The sequence below is a fragment of the Dendroctonus ponderosae genome, unplaced genomic scaffold (genome assembly GCF_020466585.1).
Source record: "Dendroctonus ponderosae isolate FM_Combo_2020 unplaced genomic scaffold, Dpon_F_20191213v2 Dpon_F_20191213_1, whole genome shotgun sequence".
In the NCBI taxonomy this organism is placed as follows: domain Eukaryota; kingdom Metazoa; phylum Arthropoda; class Insecta; order Coleoptera; family Curculionidae; genus Dendroctonus; species Dendroctonus ponderosae.
The window spans coordinates 26,480,892-26,499,369 of record NW_026017110.1 but is presented as its reverse complement, the minus strand read 5'-3'; the positions used below and the strand labels follow the sequence as shown (position 1 = coordinate 26,499,369).

The window sequence follows — 18,478 nt, the reverse complement described above, 5'->3', positions numbered from 1 at the left end:
CTTTTTGATAAATAATTCGTTCTTATTGCGAAATAGGAGCACTATTTATCAATCTGTAATAAAAGACGTGAGGAAATTCTGTCTTTTTTTAAAGAAAAAAATTTTTGAGGCGAAATACCCAAAAAGAAGTTTGTAAAAAAAACTTCTTTAACACCGTGGAATATTTCTTACTCTCCAAATAATTGTATTGAAATGTATGTAATAAGCATCTGTATTTTAAGCGGAACTGTTTTACAAACACGATTCAAGGCAAAACAAGAGACAAGATGTGAAATTTTGTCCGTTTTGTTGTCGCTTTACTGTTTAGCCGTGACAATCACGTCGATTTAACGTGTCGAAACAGGTGAATTTGACGTAGATTGTGTCGTCTTTTGCCCGTGATTTTTACTGGGTGGGCAATTGAAGACCAGCGTGAGAGTAGACGCAATTACAAATATTAAAAGAGAGAAACTGAGATATTGTGGGCCAGTCAGAAATGAATTAATATCCTAATTTCATCACCAGTAGAACCTGGACTGGCGCACAGAAAAATGCAAATTTCTCTCTTAACAAAACTAAAGGTTTAAAAAATCAAGTCAAAGAATTACTTATAGTTCTTGTTAACTTAGTGTAGCAGATTGTGGATAAGTTCTATATTGTTATGGCGGATTAATTTTTCCACAAACCACAAACAGTTTGTTGGGTATTTTGCCTCAAAAATTTTTTGCAATAAGAGCACTGTTTATCAATTTGTAATAAAAGACGTAAGGAAATTCTGTCTTTTTTAAACAGTTTGCGAAAAAATGAGTGTAGGAGAGTTCGGTGAAAGCCAAGCAACACGTAAACTCTCAGAATCAATTGATTATTGTAAAACTTTGCCTGCAATCAACGTCAGCATACAAAACACCAATTTCCACCCCCATTCAAATCGATACGTCGTTACGTTTTATTTTCCGCCCGCTTTGAGCTCACCGAACAAGTGGTTAATCAAGATTTGAGTGTTGGTAGGTAACTCTTTCGCTTATCTTACCTCAAAATCTCAAGTTGATGAATGGTCGGCATGGCCTTAGCCCGACCTTTGACCATGGGCATTTTTGCCACAGTCATCCTGGATCGATGATGGTATCTGGATATGCGGCTCGAAAGCTTTTAGCGAGCCAAGTTTTTTTTTTTTTTGCGTCTAGGGAACGATTTGTTGTGAATCGGGAGACTTATGGAAATGGGTCAGTGGGACGGCATTGATTCGTTCCCCCAGTAATTATCCGGCTTTGGGGGACTTAAATTTTGTTTAATTTCATATGTCACGAAATATTAAGTTTTGCGCTATGCCGCAGGTTGGAAACAGCCGATTTTATTGATTTTACACGGTTTTGTAATGCTGCGTTTGTGACACAGAACTGAATAATGAATGTCTGTATTGAACTCCTGCGAAACAAAGTTCGGATACCGTTGCAAACTCAGTTCCTGGGACTCCAAAGAAATCCTCCCGAGTTTGGCAAAAGAAACTTCTTTCAAATTTAGTTCCAAATAAAGGAAACACATCTGCATTGAAAATTAACGAAAAGTGATTTACTGCTCGAATTTAATTCAATGTCATTAAGTAATTTTGATATATATTTGTGTGCGGTTTTCACCTCGCCCTATAATTAGGCCTGAATGATTTATATCCAATTTGGCCTCAGATATGAATATTTAATGAGTCAAAAAGTTCCCTTTGAACCAACCTTGAAAAATAGACTGGCGAACTTAAAGAAATAAATTTTTAAAACTGATTTTTTTGAAATATTGTGTGTAAGACGAATTCATAAATTCCAGCAATCCTCTTTTGATATCTAGAAAGATTTGAACCCCATACTTAAACGCCTACTACTCAAATAAATCGGACCCTAATATATCTTTGCTTTATTCTGTATTCATGAGGTCGTAAATCGTAGAGATTCGCTCGATTTTTTGCCCGCCTTATTTCGGCCATTACGTTATCTAGAACAGGACCTATTTTTTATTTGGAGTTTGCAATGAACGCAAAACAGTATTTAGCAGAGGCTAAGAGCAAATTTCCAAGAGTTTTAAGCAAAAATGTATCACTCATAAATATTTATGAGTTAAAAGCTTGTGAATATTTGGAGTAAAAATGAATTATGAACTCCCTTCATTATGAAGATAAAGTGAGCCCGGAGTCTGGGAATGGTCTTTGAAAAGTATGCAATAAATTAAAGAAAATTTGCCATATTTTCAGGGTGTTTGCCTAGAAGGACTGGAATTATCAAGATTTTATTTTCCAAAAGCAAAGGGTTTCTGATTGTTGTTTCCGAAGTTTCGAAAATACATACGTTAATTATGACAGCGATAAAATTATTAGGGTCAGCGATAAAATCTCCGAATCAAATTGCTGTATGATTTATTAGTGTATTTTTGTCCTTCTATCTAACTACTCATTTGCCACTATGTTTTCTTTACTTATATATAAGTGTGTTTAAATGACTTTTTATTAATTTAGTAGTTGCAAGTAACATCCTGTGTTCTGCTAAGAAAGTGATTTGAACTATTTCATCCTACTTATTGACAATTTTGGTTTTTTATTTTTTGTTATTCAAATTACGGTTAAAAAATAATTGCTTTTCACAGGCATTTTATTTTCATCATATACTTTATTTGGTTGAGATATTTATAAAGCTTTCCAGACAATCACTCTAAGAGTTTGTTTAAAAGTAATCATGCATCGGAAAGCTTTCGCACAATTTTCCATTTCAAGCCGTCAATAAATCGGCGCAAAATTATAATTAAATGAAATTTGTTGGCAGAGCAAACTTAAAATTGGAAAGCAGGTTCAATAAAGCGATTAAAACTAAAACACATTTTCCGAGGAGTTCCGAAAAAACTTCAGGCAATATTAAATTAGATTTGCATAAAATAATAAGCTTTGGGTTTTTTCGGTAAATGAAAATCGAAATTGGGAGCCTCTGCTGCAAATATTGTCCATTATTAAAATTGAAAAACACCAGAGTTGGAGACAATTTCAGTAATTTCGCGAAACTTCAACACAGAAAAACTCACAGTTTCAATTTTATCGCTGAAAGCCAATGGGAAAAGTTTTAAATTATTCCTTTTAATCCTTCAAAAAGCAACTTGGTTAAATAACTGTGTCCTCAATTACCTGGCGAGATTTAAAGGATCGCAAATAAATAACGATTTTCTAACATCCAAGTTGATTTCGTAGAAAATTCTCACAGCCCGAACAGTGCAAATATTAATAAATTTAGGGTCTCACTGTGAAATGGGTTCCATTCTGAAGGCGCTTTGCCGCAATAAGGAGCAATTAAAAATAAAACCGACTGCAAAGGATACTTTATCAGCGGATTAATGCAGGCAATTTAATTCGTTTCAGGCATTTTGGTTTACCTATTCTCTACATAGCTTAGTTTATTAAGGTACTTTAGGGGCTAATGGGTTTAATGAATCGGTCCTGGCGGTTTGAGCTATTTGTGATGAAATATTTGGCAAATTGAGCCGTAAATATTTGTGATGCTGTATAAGCGATCAATGTAAGTGAGTAACATCAATATGCCTATGCCCAAAAAACACGAGGTGGAACAGTTTACTTTACACATTGTGCGCTTTATTTTGAGTCCCTTTATACAGCAAACATGTACACGCTTTGCACAACACTCAACCAAACTATGAAAAGAGTTAATCTTTTATTGCACTAGCTAACTTGTATTTTATTTACTCAAATCATTTTATGTCATTTACCAGAGTATGAATTTTTGCTCTTGCATTTTTAGTTGACTTTTTCCTTCTTTCGCCTCAATCCAATTACGTTTTTGTTAGCCTTTGGATGTGACGAGTTTGACCTTTGCGTGGGGTAAAATTAGCGTTTGGCTCAGGCCGATTGGTTGAACTCTAGATTAAATAGATATAACGCAAAAGCTGAAGTAAATGCCTTGAACCTGAAACGTGTGCATGATAAGTATCGGATACCGTTTGTCTGATATAAATTTTCAAGATTGAGGTGAGAAAGCTTTTAGCTCGCCAGGCTTTTCCTGTGTTTCTGGAAAACTTCTCTATTGTATAAGCGTTCTATGCCAATGGGGATTGGAGACGGCGAAACTACAGCAAAGAAGGGCGAAAATAAAATTAGTGTTCCAAATGGATTGGGGCTGGATAAGTTTGTGCCACTCGAAGATCGATTTTAATCCTCGTGTTTAATTGAAATTTATAACATCGCGCGATAGAGTCGTTTTCAAATAAGTCATGGTTTCATTGGGAAATAAAGCGCATGTTCTCGAATTTCCTACAGAAAAATATCCTAATTGAATTGGAGCAGGCTCAGGTTCGAGAATGAGGCTCTCGACTCAAACGAGGAAATAGAAGCGTAGGTTGCATGTTTTTATTGCATTAGCATATGGTGGATGTTGAAAACAACGCTATTTTTGGTACAAGTTGCGGTTTGTTTTTCCAGCTCAATATATTTTAAATTGGGGAAAAAGATGCGAATCGGAAAATTGTTTCTTGAAGTTGATGTTTTACAGTCCAAACGCAAATAGGATCTGGAATGTCTCCTGATTTAATCTCCTCTTGTTGGCGCTTCAACCAAAATGAGAAATTTCTGCTTAACCAAGGCAGGTACCGTTTTTTTTATTAAACAAGACCATAAATCAGGCTTAAAATAATTGATCATCGAATTCTAAACAATGCGCAATGTTGTCTTAGTTATTTTTTTGCAGTTTCTTAAATCACCCAAAGTCTCGCCAGTGTATATTGCGACAACAGGTTGGCACCGTTTGGCACGGTTTTCCTGCTACTTGAAATTGATTTACTGTTGATTCTGAAAGGGTTGATGAAAGTCCCTTTGTAACTTTTTAAGCACAGCTCGACCTGGGAAACGCCAACATTTTGTTCACGTCCCATCTTTCTCTTAATGGCGTATACATTTAATTGATTCCTTCGGGAACCGCACATACCATTCGTTGCCAATTTCCGAATAATTTATTTAAAACAGCAGTTCAAACATCGAATGGGTTTGAATTATTTATGCCTGGATTTATATTGATGCATGTCTCGAGGTGCAGTGGAACTGGCTCTCTAGGCCATGTTAATGCTGTTAAAATAGAGAATTGAATAAAGAGTAATTTTCGAAGCGCTATTTTTAGAAGGGGGATGTTAACGACCGCCAATGAGTTCAATGCACGAACTGCAGTTTGGATTTTCCAGGAAATCGAACATTTAGGGCAATAGATTTTTAAAAGCAAAGTAGTGTTTTACCAGAAAATATAAATAAACTAAATTCAGCACAGTTAACACTATACTTTAAGCAGTGTTTTCGCATTTTAGATGCTGGAATTGATCTAAAAATGAGTGGCATTCTGGATCTAAATGTGAGAGAAACGGGAAAATTTCAGCCCCCGTAGTCAGCAGGAACATTCATATTTTATGATCGAGCATTAAATTCCATAAACCGTCAAATAGTGTTCAATAAATTCGGCAAATCTGAAAATTCACGCTCCGGCAAGTACGTGGAGCATATTGAATAATTTACATTTGGAATGTAAACTTTACATATTCACTGTTTAGTTTTTTTGGGTTGGTTTTGTTGTGTCGCCAATTATGGAATAAAAACCATTCAGTGACATTAAAACATTCCTTTAGGGAACTAAATGGATGCCAAATAATTTTTTCAATAAATCTTTTGTTTCAACGGTAGTTTAGCTTGATTAATATTTCGGTAAACCTCATGTAAAGTGACTGGCGTCAGCCATGAACTTTCACCGCCGAAAATCGATTAGGCTTATCCAGGTGATGCATAGGCCCTTAAATCCATCTAGAGCTTGAGGCAAGACGTCTAAGTTAGAGCCTTATCGACATAATCAAAACACTTGGATCTTAATTAAAGGCAAACAATTAAAGCGGAGCGTCGAATAAAAGGAGCAGAGAAAAGGAGCTACAACGAGTTTACGATGTACTTTTGTGCGTAAAAATAAGCTGGGAAACTTTTTTGATTTAGTTGTCCTAAGCATGTTAGTGGACATTCGGGATTTGTAAAAGGGTCAGGTTTGAGGGCGTTTGGTTGGTCGGGAAGTTTACTGACGGTATTCCAGGCACAAAGGGGCTTGTTAAATTTTTATGAACGGCTTCCATTTGCCGAAAGAATATCCAACACTCAATCCATTTGCCTTCGAAGTTATATTGACGGAATATGAAGAATAGCATGTAAAAGTAAAAACTAAATCTGGACCTGAGGAAGTTGATAATCGTAACTTTGGTCGAAGGATTGAGAGATTGTTAATTTTTCAACGCATAAAATCTTCAAAGTATTTTCAAGCATAGAAAATCGCCTGGCACTTCCAGACCTGAAATTCAAAGTAACTACCTCTCTTTGCAGGCATTTTTTCTCTACCCCAGTTTTTCCAGAGTTTCTTTATGTACCCGATATTTTCGCCAGTAAAACAGCAACTAAGTCCTTGGCGCTCCTTCGCTGGCCGCTTTATTCAGCTAATTTTCCAGAAGCTCTGCAAGTTGAAATTGTGTCATTTGCTTTTCACACATGAAAATTCCAGCTTGGAGGAATTGTGCGCTAATCCAGTTAACTCGGTTGAATCCAAATTTAGAAATATGCAGTTGCCTGTTTGATCCTATTATTCGTTTTAGAAACTGATCTATAAGGCGTTAAGTAAGTCAGTAAACAGTGAAAAAATTTTTGGAAAATTGAATAAATTGTCTTAAACGAATTGTTAAGATCTGCGGATTTTAAACTGTCGCTTGCTCTATTGCTCGTACTTTGTTAGCAAAAGGAGTTCAATCAACCGTCTTTATCCAACTACAATTCCAATTCGCAATTTGAAAAAACGCTGTTCTTGCCTGGCAATTTCAAACAGTGTCCCTTAATCGAGAAAACCAGAGAAAATCAGCCCATAAAGCCCACAGGTAAGATCGCTAATACGGGCACATGAGTGGTTGTGAGCTTTTTGAGGGAAATTTCTATTTATAACCAGCTTCAAAGCGGGGCAAAGTTAGCGTATTGCTAACGAACCGCTTGAATTTGCCCGTATGGCACTGGCAGGCTACTGTAATGAATTAAAAATCGTTTGAGGCCAGAGTGGAACAACCTGCAAGCTCAGAGTCAAGCTGAAGTATGTTTTTCAATTTTCATCAATTTCTGCGAAAATTTCAAACCCTCACAACCCTTTGACTGCACCTTCAAGGTTCAAGTGGATGTATTTATATTGTAGAAAGCTCTCCAAAATACACTTAAAAAATTGATGGATATTTTCTGATTTCAATTGACTGTTCGCGAAAACGGCCCTTTCACAATGCGACTGAAATATCATCCTCGTCTAGTTCGTTGCATTCTGAAACACTTTTGGGCTGAGAGCCACTTCTTTGATCTATTAATCTCTAGCTGTTTCTTTCCGTGAACATGAGAGGAGTGCTGAGTAACATCTGTTTTTATAGCAAAAGTTTCACTTAAACGTTCAACTGTAGGCACTGATACTGCAAACATTCTAGACGTACAAGAACAAGTATTGCTGCAATTTTACCAAAAATCGTTGCATTCGGCTTTTGGTATAAATCTTCCCTGATTTGGATGTTTTTGGTTTTGTTGCAGCCGATAGCAGCTTTCTTCTAGCCAACGCACAGATAGTGGATTATCCAATAGTGTACTGCAACGAGTCCTTCTGCAAGATCTCAGGCTACAACAGGGCGGAAGTGATGCAGAAGTCCTGCCGATGCGCCTTCATGTTCGGCGAGCTGACCGATAAAGAAACAATCAGTAGAGTGGATCACGTTCTGGAACATCAGCTGCACGATCAGTTTGAGATCCTGCTCTACAAGAAGAATAGTGAGTATTGCTTTTATTCGATTTCAACATCATTTGTAGACGTTCTTCTTTGGATTTTGACCTCTGGTGACATGTGCTGATCAGCCTCAAAGTTGCGGCAACGCAGTTTGTTTATCATAAGTAGCTTAGCGGGAATTTTTTCCTGCAGTCATTGTCTCTGCATACTTGTTTAGCCATTCATTTATTCAGCTGCTCCAGGACTCAGGGCACTTCAACGAGCTCTTTTCGCTCTAGCATTGAATTTTACGGAGGATTTGCTGATGTTCCATGCCTGTCCTTCACTTTGAAACGGAGATCGCGATGTTCTGGCGTTTAATTCAAAATTCTGCCTGGTTTGTGCACGTGCTGCTATAAGCAGCCACATACTCATCTTAAATTTCAAATCTGAGTTCGTTTGGGCCATGTAGATGTGGCTGGGAAGTTGCCAAGAAGATTCGTCTATGTAATATATTGATTTATTAGGCGGCTCAACTTTATATTTCGCTTTAAAATTGCCGCCTTTTAATAATATGTTCAGCCCTTCAATGGCAGGTAAATGAAACGTGAAACAACGAAACGTTCTGTTCCTGGTTGTGCATTCACTGAACCGATTTGATAGTCACAAGTCTCACAGAGAAATTCGCGTTTCTATTTACATTTTTCCGGTTAGTTGCTTCCACATGTATTTATGCATATACTCGTAAAGCTCCAAGATCTCCTTAGTGCTTACGTTAGATGTGAATTCCGTTTGATGTTGAATCCGCTCTATTTTCCTTTCCCTGCGTCTAATGCCCTGAATATAGATACAACAGCAGCTGCTGGAAATTATATTTATAACAACTTCTTCCACTGAATTGTGTACAACTCAATTTTTACACAGTGATATTTGAGCCTCTAAATAAAATTCCTTTTCATTTAATTTACATTTGCAAATATGAACCGTTATCTAGTTCATCAAAAGCGTTAAGATGTCGAAGTAATAGTTTAAAACTGAAAAGTTTTTTGGGCTGACGTGGACAAGAGTTATTCGAAACCCGAAAAACTCACTAGTTTGCATTCGAAATTACTTCACCCACGTTCGGCGAATTTTAAATGGTTTAGGAAACTAAATATTCGAGGAAGCACGTCATAAATAATACAATACTTTTGCGCTTGATTGCCCAGTCATCAGCTACTGCGTTTCTCCTCTCTTCGTTATTCTTTTGTAGTCAGTATTTGCTTCATTATTCACAGCGTTTTCATTTAAAGGAACTTGGAATTTATGAAAACTGGATTACGCTTAATATCCGCTTCAGTTACACCACTTTGATCAAATACTGTTTCAGAAAAGAAGGAATCAACAGTTTAAAAAATCGATTGAGAGTTATCCGAGGAAAAAGTTGCTCTGAGGCGTAAAGTTATGTCACCAGGTCAAAGTTCTTTGATCAGGAAGCAACACCAAAAAACCCAATTCCCAAATTACTGCCTCGATCCAATTAGAATCTTCCATGGCAAAGTAAATTTTATATTTGGGTTCTTCGGTGTTTCCGATTTTCCATAAAATATGTTCTTACACAGAAACTTATCGAAAACTTAACATCAATTATATTTGAATCAAGATAAGCCCCATTGAATTAAACTACTTGTTTTCTATAGAAGTCGATTTCAATCAACAGAAATATTAGGGTGTTCAAACAAAAGTTTTTATCATTATTGGCAATTTGATTTAAGAACAGGATTTGGGACGGTACGCTGATGTTAAAATAAAATCGCCGACACAAATCCCGTTGTTAAACCAAACTCCGTCATTGAAGAAAACCGTTAAACGCAGCACCATAACTATTTGTAAACCAGAATTAGGTCAATTTCGATAGGACTTACCACACATTTAAACGAGGAGAGAAAGCAACTGTTAGATTTTTGAAAAAAGGATAACAATTAAAGGCGAATGAACCGCTAATTCAGTGTCATAATATTTAAGCGATTCCAAAAAGCATGCTAAAATTTCCTTTGTAAATGCACCAAAGTACTAATCCTTAAACTGTATTTGCACCAAAAATGCTCAACAGTGTCCATTATCTTCTAACGTATGATATACCTCATACTATAAACAGAAATATAAATGTGTGTCATATTTGCAATTTTTTCGCTTTCATTTTATTAAATATAATTTTTGTTTGGGTGGAAGAACTTTCATTGTATTAGCATGTAATCTTTATCGACATTCGTCGTCTACGTCGCTCCAAATTAAATATTTGTGATAGTGATTAAATAATTTGCGCGGAAATTGGATAAATTTTAAGCAGTAATTTCCGCTCGCTGTGGAAATTGGATGCGTCGAAAGTTTTGTGGTTAATTTGGTGCAACTTCACCCAGCTTATATGGGATAGAAGTTGTTCTTTAGTGCTTTGTTACGAGCGACTCTCTGATGAATTGTTCAGGAAATCTTTCAGTTGATGAAGAAGCCCAGAAAAACAGCGAACATAAATGGCCGTGTTGAAAATTCAGTTCGGATTAATTTACTTTGACGTAAATTTGAAAATTCTGTTTTTTTTACTCTTTTAAGCTCTTTTTCCATTCGTTAGAACGAAATCTCTATTTTCTAAACTCAAATATTGCCACCCATCCAATCCAAGGCAATAAATCCTTTACAGCGCCTCAAACTGCCCCAGCTCTAAACTGACAAATAGCAAGAGTAAAATAGAGCCTCCAATTTATTAGAGCCATAATTTCTCTTAAACGTTTTATCTGTGCAAATAGCTGCCAAGTTTCAGCGGGCTCAATCTGCGGTAATACTAGTATGTCGACAGAGTCTATTTTTAAACTCCCTGACGGGTCACCAAAATCCCCGATACAGCTTTCATAAAAAATTCTGGGGTCGAATTGTGTTATCGAGCGTTTTGTCCACAGTTAATTTATTTGCTGGTTTGGCACTGTTTATTTTATAAATTAGAACGGATTTGAAACGGAAATAAGTGGGTGGAATTTGAAAACTTTTAAGGAGGAGAGTGTTTTATTTGAAATGCGAGCTCTTTAATTTCGAAGCTTTTACTCCCTGTTATCTTGCTTGGTGAAGCCGAAGAATCGTAATTTAATAAAGTGTTTTCCGGTTTTACTGCAGTTAGCTTGATTCGACAAGTTACTAAAAATTAAAGTTTTTTGTTTGCGAGCAAGTTTCAATAAAATTGTGTAACGCCGTTGTGAAAAATAGTTTCTTCCAGGCGTTTCGCAAGCACGCGTGGCCCGCATCTTCAGAGGTGGTTGATTGCGAAACGACCGGCAGAACGTCGTTTCTACAACGGGCTAAAAGTCCTAAAAGTTCAACAGTTTTTAGCAACAAAATTCCAACTCTTCTTCATGCGTTTGAGAGGTTACTGTATTTTGTTTTCATAATTTCTTTGTTCCTAGATGTTTTGACTCGTTGCTGGCCCTTAAAGTCACTTTTATATTAAAAAAACATAAACCCGAACCAAGTGCTTGCGCTATAGTCTATTGCAGATGTAAATACAGTTTAAGGACATTTTTGAAATAGGAAATTTAACAAGTTTTTTGAATCCAACAATTTTCTGTGTTTTTCTGTAAATAATTCCTCTGTGTTTGCTCGGTCCGTTCGCCTGAACCCGCGCATGCTCTGTATAGAAAACAAAGGTATGTAGCTTTCCCTACTTGGAATGCTGCCAATGGTTAATAATTGCTATTCTATGTGCAAATATCAAATTACCACTTTTTCCTTCATCTTTGCTTCTCTGAATTTCACTCGTCCTCAGCAACAGGTTATAATTTATCAGGGTATGACACACATTTATTCGCTGAACTTGACTGACTACTCGTCACTGTTTCTGGGGATTTGAGAGCAACTTTAAAATCACTTGAAACTTTCACTCATTGACCAACGTCGACCTAATGTGCATTTTTAAAGGATTTTTTAAATATTCTGTTCCTTCAGCACGAATTTCATTTTGTTAGTGGTAATTTAATATTAATCGACTTTCAGGCATGTTTGGCAATTAATAGCTTTAGAGCATAACTTACAATTAATTGATTTGTCCTAGTGCGGTGACGTAGATGTAAATTTGTTAGTCAAGTTATATTTGTTGGTGTGTAGTCGTGATTAGTTAGAAACGTAGACGTTGTCGTCTGTTTAAATTTATGTTTCGCGACCATCCTTTGAGCAATTGAAGATTTTCGGGGTTTCGCACTGTCGTCAATGGGAATTTGATCCTCACGTTTCGGCCTTGGCTACCATTTTCAGAGAAGAACCTCTGAAGATGCTAGCGAAACGTCTGGGCCACATTCCAACGGCGTAAAAACCCTACACGCTCCGATTGTTCAAATGGAGTGGCTGTTAGTTTAGAAATAGGAAGTAATTGGTGTGCATTTAAAGCAAATAATTACCGTTGCTGCATGTACCGAAAACTACTTGATAGTAGCAGATTTTCCAAATTTTATTTTCTAAAACGGGACAGTTTTACGGCGAACATCAGAAAAATAGCGGAACGTCTTGCGAATATTTCTCCTATAAATGTGAACTATAAATTAGAATGATACGAACATTCTGCGCTGCAGTGTGCTGTTCGGCTGCACAATGTCGGTGGAAATGCGACGTGCTAATTTTCTCGGCTCTGGCTTGATCTCAATTAGGCGAACGAAATATGGATCTGTCTATTTAATCTTTATTAGGAAAATGCATCTTTCCAACAAGCAAATTATCCCCGCTTTAGTTCATTCATCGGATTTTTTAAACGCGCAGTGGACTATAACCGGAGCAAAAAATTGGCATTCATTTGGTGAAGAAATCATGTGTTTTATCCCTCATTTATCACTTATAATTAAGGATATAATATTAGAACTGAAAGTTACAACTTTGAAATCATGTTTCATTGATACTTTTGCTTTTTGGAAATTTTTTAAACAATATTTAATGTATTTTTGTAATTTCAGGTATTCCCGAAGGTACGTAATTTTAAGCAAATTTTGAATTGCTGTAAAAAGTTGCTAGACTCTTTATTGATCTTTTTCTCTTCTTTCTCTCTCGCTTTTTTAGACTCTTAGACAGTTTTTCACTTTTCCATTTCCACCCTCGTATTTTATATGCACAAGTCTTTATATTAAAGTTACACTAGAATCGCTATTTTTCAACGTTTTTCTCCTTGTTTTTTAGCCTGCAGACAAAAAGTTTTTTTGATGACAATGTTTGTTGAAATTTTGATCAAGCGCCTGATCTGATCAATGAAATGAAATGATCACTTCGTGTTTCCTGCAAAACACACAAAAAAATATTGTATGTTTTTGCGTATATTATTTAATCGTTCAGATGCAATGGTTGCTCAAATCTTAATTGAACGCATTTGTTATAAGCGTTACTTGTTTCTCAATATAATAAAACTCTATTTTTCAACAAATTTCTTTCCGCTTTAACTTATTTTTCATAACAATAGTTTTGTTTAATAAAAATGCTTTTAGTCTTTATAGAAAAGTGCCCTTCTGGTTAATTCTGTAAATTCATTTGTCGACTTATGTGGCTGATTCAAAATTCGAAATAAATAGTTCCTATTTTCACTGTTCGTTTGGTGGTTGTATTGCCTATCTTTCACCTTACTTTTATAGCTTTTTTGCTTTTTCCAACATCTACTTTATTAATGTCATATTTTAATCACTTAAAACTCTAGCTCATTTTCGCGTTTTGTTTTTTGTTTGTGCAATTTTCGAAAACATCAGCACTTGCTTGTTTTAGTATTCGGTTTTTGCTGGTAAGTGAGCGAACACTCTTGCGGCCTGAAGAAGATTAATATTTCTTCCTGGTGGCTGCAATACAACAATCTCGAGCGAATTCTATATAATGTGGCATGTGAAAAGCGGAGGCGACGACGTGTTTTATAAATAAATAATCCACTTTTATCAACTTGGTGTAACTTTAATATAGGGCGATGGTGCAGTAGTCGGTGACAAGACAATTACCGATAGTTTTCTAAATGTGTCAGAGTAGATAGATCAGTTATTGAATATTCCGATAATTCCTCGTATATTGACGCTAACTAATCTTCTTTCGGCACATAAAGAGTAACATTATCTCCCAGTTGAAATTCGCTTAGGTATAACATTTTCACCTAGCACTTTTCAGAAGCTTTCAAATTTACTTAAAATATAAATCGGTCATCACCTATATTAGCGCTGTATTATAGAAGTGTATTAAAATTAATTTGTTGCACTATTTGGAGTCGTGCTAATTTCAGGTACTCCCAGAAACCGGTACTTCGTTTGTATAAAAATACTGGTTTCGGGAGTGTTAATTTCAGGTCCCAGTTTGAGCTAACAGGCTGCTAATCTGTATGCAGTTACCACCAAAACCTTTGGCTCTGATGCGGAAAGTTTCACTGTTCCAATTGTTTCCAAAAGTTCCCACTGTTCCAATTGTTTCCAAACTGTGAATTTGCTCGTATTTTTTCTAAATTGAAATGTATTTATTTGTCAGCCGTAAAACGCAAAACAAAATTATACATAAATAGTATAAAAACCAATTTGAATTTGCCGGTAAAACTCGCCATAAATGTAACCGCCAGAAGCCAAAATGCGAAACATGGTTTTTAAATTATTCTGAACCATATCGAGTCTCCCGCATCAATTTGGGGTTGGTTGTAACAAGGTGCTTAATTATATTCGTCATGAACTGTTCACCCTTCGCTGGAAATTACTTGTGGCTGGATCATTCGCAAATGAGATTCTGCTCCTTTCTGGTTGTACTTTTTAATTAATAAACTTTCTCTAAAGATATAATTATGCGAATATTTTGCGTGCATCAAGTTTTCAATTTGCTAAACGAATTAAGTTGAACGAGCTCTTTTTTTTTCTGAAAACACATCGCAATATCCTCAATATGAATGTACCTGTTCTATATAAGAACGTTCCTATCAACAGTTCGCAGCCTAAGTAAATCATCCCCTGAATTGATCAACCCAACATTTTCCGTTTCCGGTAAACTAATACGATTTTTCTCCTCGCGTCAGAAGCGGGAAAAGAAAATTGGTTTTCGACCGTAACACACGCGTCGGTCCAGACTTTACGCATTTCGAACATCTCGTAGCTAAAAAAAGATGCCGAAATAAATGTTTTACCAAAAGAAGGCAATTTACTAGAAGCGCTTTGTAATGTTGGACGGAAGTCGTAAGTACTGGGCAGAGAAATTCGAATACCGAGCTTGACACGCATTTTAACTGCGACATCATTAATTTTCATTTTTCAGCCCTTTTTTATTCCGTTAAAGACGAACAGTGGATGGTCGGCCTCCTTTATCAAAAGATAATGGTATTTACAATGGAAAGGTTAAAGCTTCACTCCACCTTTGACCTTTGGATTGAAGGAAACTAAGCAACAGTTTCCTTTAATGTTTTTTTTCGGTTGTTGGTTGGGAATTTTTTAAAGCATTTCACTATGTTTCCGGTAAAGGATAATTTCTTCAATAACCATAGGAAATTATTGAGAACATCAAGTCAACCATAAATCCAAGAGTTTCGTCGACATGCCTGTTGGAAAATTGAATCTCGAAACTAGAAAGACTCTAAATTTAAAAAGAGAAAGCTGAAGTATACAAAGGCTGTGAGCCAAACTAATCAAGTTTTTTCAGCTTTACTTTGAAACACTTTTGCCTTTGAAAAAAACGTAACTGTCAACAACACTCTTAGATAAAGCCAGCATGATTCTATCTACCGGTCTTCCCCATCAAGTGAATCATGAATTTAAATTCTATTTATTCTATATTATTTTAGACACTCCAGTTGATGCGACTGCCTGTGGTATTTATTCGGCAGTATACAGCTTGACATGCATGATCTTAGATTCGCTAAAAATGTTCTTCTTTAGCATTGGCTAAGTAGTGGCAATTAGTGTCGTGAAATCTAGACTTATTACGTAAAAAGAAACGATTGCCAGTTTAACAAATTACACTCTAACGATAATGTAGGCTTAAAGTTAACTTTCCAATGTAGAATCTGATATACAAAACTCGGACTTTTTATTTTTGAATTCAAACGTTAAACTATTTGCTCAAAACAAAAATTCTAAACTTATTTTTTTTTGGGAATCAGCTGACGCTTATTTGTAAATCAGATCCTATGGGAATTGCAAGTCGATCTTCATTTTTGGGTCTTAGGTTGTATTTTTCCATAATTTTAATAGAAACTTTGGCCTTTAAAGCATTGAAAAAGTCTTTTAGTTTTTACATGAAAGCAACTGCGCTTTTATCACAGAACATGCTCTCTAACTTTTCCCTACTACTTAATGTTTCAAGTCCATGCTCATATTTTAGCAAATGCACAAATTCTCCTGCAAACGTCCAAACTTACCTTAAGTCTCCTTCGATATTTACGGATTTTTTAGGTTTCTTAGGCTCCATTCTGCGTTGATATGGATATGAAGCAGAAAACCTGGCTGAATAAACAATACACGCAAGGATTAATAAGAAAATGTCGTTTTAAAATTTGTTGGTTGTTTTAATGAAAATTAGGGCACCGCTAGTTAAGCAATCGAGTCACGCAGGTCGTGATATGGAACATGCATTTTCGTGTTGCACGCACCAGTTTTTTCGTTTTTTCGAACGACATCGAAAACGCCATTTGTTGCTTTGACATTTCTTGTTTTTTTAATTTAGTTTGCATAACTTTTAATTGATTTCGACCTCCAATTGACACTTTTGAAGGTGCGCGGAACTTTTGTCTTCGAACAGGTTGAAAGAAAATATTGTGTTTTTCACCTTTATTTTCACTCTTTTTCTTAGATGGATTTTTCCATTGATTCGAAGATTTTTGTACAAACATTGACATGATTATTAAAAGTTTCTGTGCCTAAACCAAATTTTTACTTACAGTTCCGAAGTCTTTGCAATCGAGAACAGTCAGTTTGTGTTGAAAGGAACTTTTCAATTCCTTTAAGGCTTTTTTAGCAAAAAAAACTACAAAGCTGTTTACGGCCACTTTCCCGACTGGAAACTCATTCATGGAGAAACTGTGAAGAGTTTCCGTTAATTCGCAAAACGTACGTACAAACTCCAGCTTGTCGTTTGTTTGGGATTCAGCGTTTGTCTTTTTTTCTCACTTTCCGTCGCTTTACTAGTAAAATCAACTTTAGATTTCAGAGAGGTGAGTGCTGAATGCACTGAAAAGTAGGGTTTTTTACCGATATTCCTTCCGAAGCTTTAAACCAATTAGTTTAAGTGTGAATTTTCGAGATTACTGCTGAACATCTCAACTCTTAAGTTGATTTCAAAAGTCAGTGCACATTTACAAGCACTTTTGCTTTAGTAAAATATAATTTAAAAAATAATATAAAAACGTGTCGTCTGATATATCACATGACAATTTTTTGTTAATTTTAGATGAAGGATCGCGTTTAAAAATCAATTGCGAGCATTAATTACCAGTTCTCCCGCTGAATTTTTCCAAATCTAAAAACCAGTGCAAAAAGTTGTTGCTCGAATATCTCTGGATTCCTTTTATGTGGAAACTTCCTATCTATCTGAATAAAACGTGAGTTTATTGCCCAAAGAGTTTCGGCATTAAATTATGTTAAGCATCCAAGCAAAGAAATATTCAGAACCCGTGACGTGTTTATATCTACACTGACAAACTCCTGAACTCCCACTTTGCATAAGACGCCCTAATACCTGCCTCAACTACATCCCGCCGAGTAAATAACTTGCCAAACTCTAATCCCAACTATTTGCCCACAAAACAGAGGCTTTTATCATCATAAATATGTAACAGGGCAAGCCGGTTAAAAATTCATTAAGATATCCGAAACCGGGCGGGGAGAGTAAGGCGAGACCCAAAAATGACTGATCGCCTTCCACAACAGCTAAATTAAGTCCGGAATTATCAGCCCGTATTAGTTTGGGTTAATTATCGTGCTTTTTGCCCATTTTAGAGACTCCGCTATGGCTGCTGCTACAGATTTCTCCAATAAAAAACGAGAGGGACCTCGTCGTGCTGTTCCTGCTTACCTTCCGGGACATCACCGCCTTGAAACAACCCATAGAAACAGACGATTCGAAAGGAGGTAACATTTTGAAAATTTTTGCCACCATGCAGTGCAGATTTATTCCAACGCAATTACATGTTTTTAAATCTAAGATATCTGGGGGGCTCTGGAAACTGGAAGCACTTAAATAACTTTAAAACCGTCCATTAACATTTATGATTCTCAATGTACGCTTTTATAGAATCAGCTTTATAACTCCTAAAGGCTGCCATCGTTACAGTGCCATTAAAGTGGTGTTTTAGGTTGAACGTAGCCTTTTTCATAAAACTGAGTGTGGACGAGGCGGTTTTGTACGAACTTGCATGGCACATTGCCCCTTGGCCCATTTCACTGGGTTAATTGATAATTTTTCGAAATTATTGCGTTGAAAACTGAGCCTCGAACTGAAAAATTCAATTACTCTACTGGGCAATTAAATAAAGTTTATAGTGCAGGAAAATCGAATTTGCCATGTGCTCTTTTTAACGTTATTCAGGTTTAACGGGATGAAAAAGGGTAGTAATTAATCTTATTGTCCGGGGGGATTTCACTAAAATAAACCACTCAATATGGGAAAAAGATAATAACAGTAATATAACGGTTGTAGATAAGTTCTATATTGTTGAGGCGGATTCATTTTTTTACAAACTTCTTGTTGGGTATTTCGCCTCAAAAATTTTTGTCTTTAAAAAAGAC

At 36.0% G+C, this 18,478-nt stretch overlaps 1 protein-coding gene across 5 annotated transcripts in view; it reads left to right on the top strand.

The window, feature by feature from the left end:
* The window catches only part of LOC109535509 (potassium voltage-gated channel protein eag), a 36,837-nt gene that overhangs the window by 2,240 nt on the left and 16,119 nt on the right, over positions 1 to 18,478 (top strand). For 2 of the 5 annotated variants that reach the window (XM_048670265.1, XM_048670262.1), the window contains exons 2-4: positions 7,583 to 7,816; positions 12,716 to 12,727; positions 17,690 to 17,821. In XM_048670265.1, the coding sequence (XP_048526222.1) occupies positions 7,583 to 7,816; positions 12,716 to 12,727; positions 17,690 to 17,821 (378 nt within the window). Of the gene's footprint in view, positions 1 to 7,582; positions 7,817 to 11,413; positions 11,423 to 12,715; positions 12,728 to 17,689; positions 17,822 to 18,478 lie in introns of all 5 variants that reach the window. The other 3 variants (XM_048670266.1, XM_048670264.1, XM_048670263.1) reach the window with 2 other exon arrangements.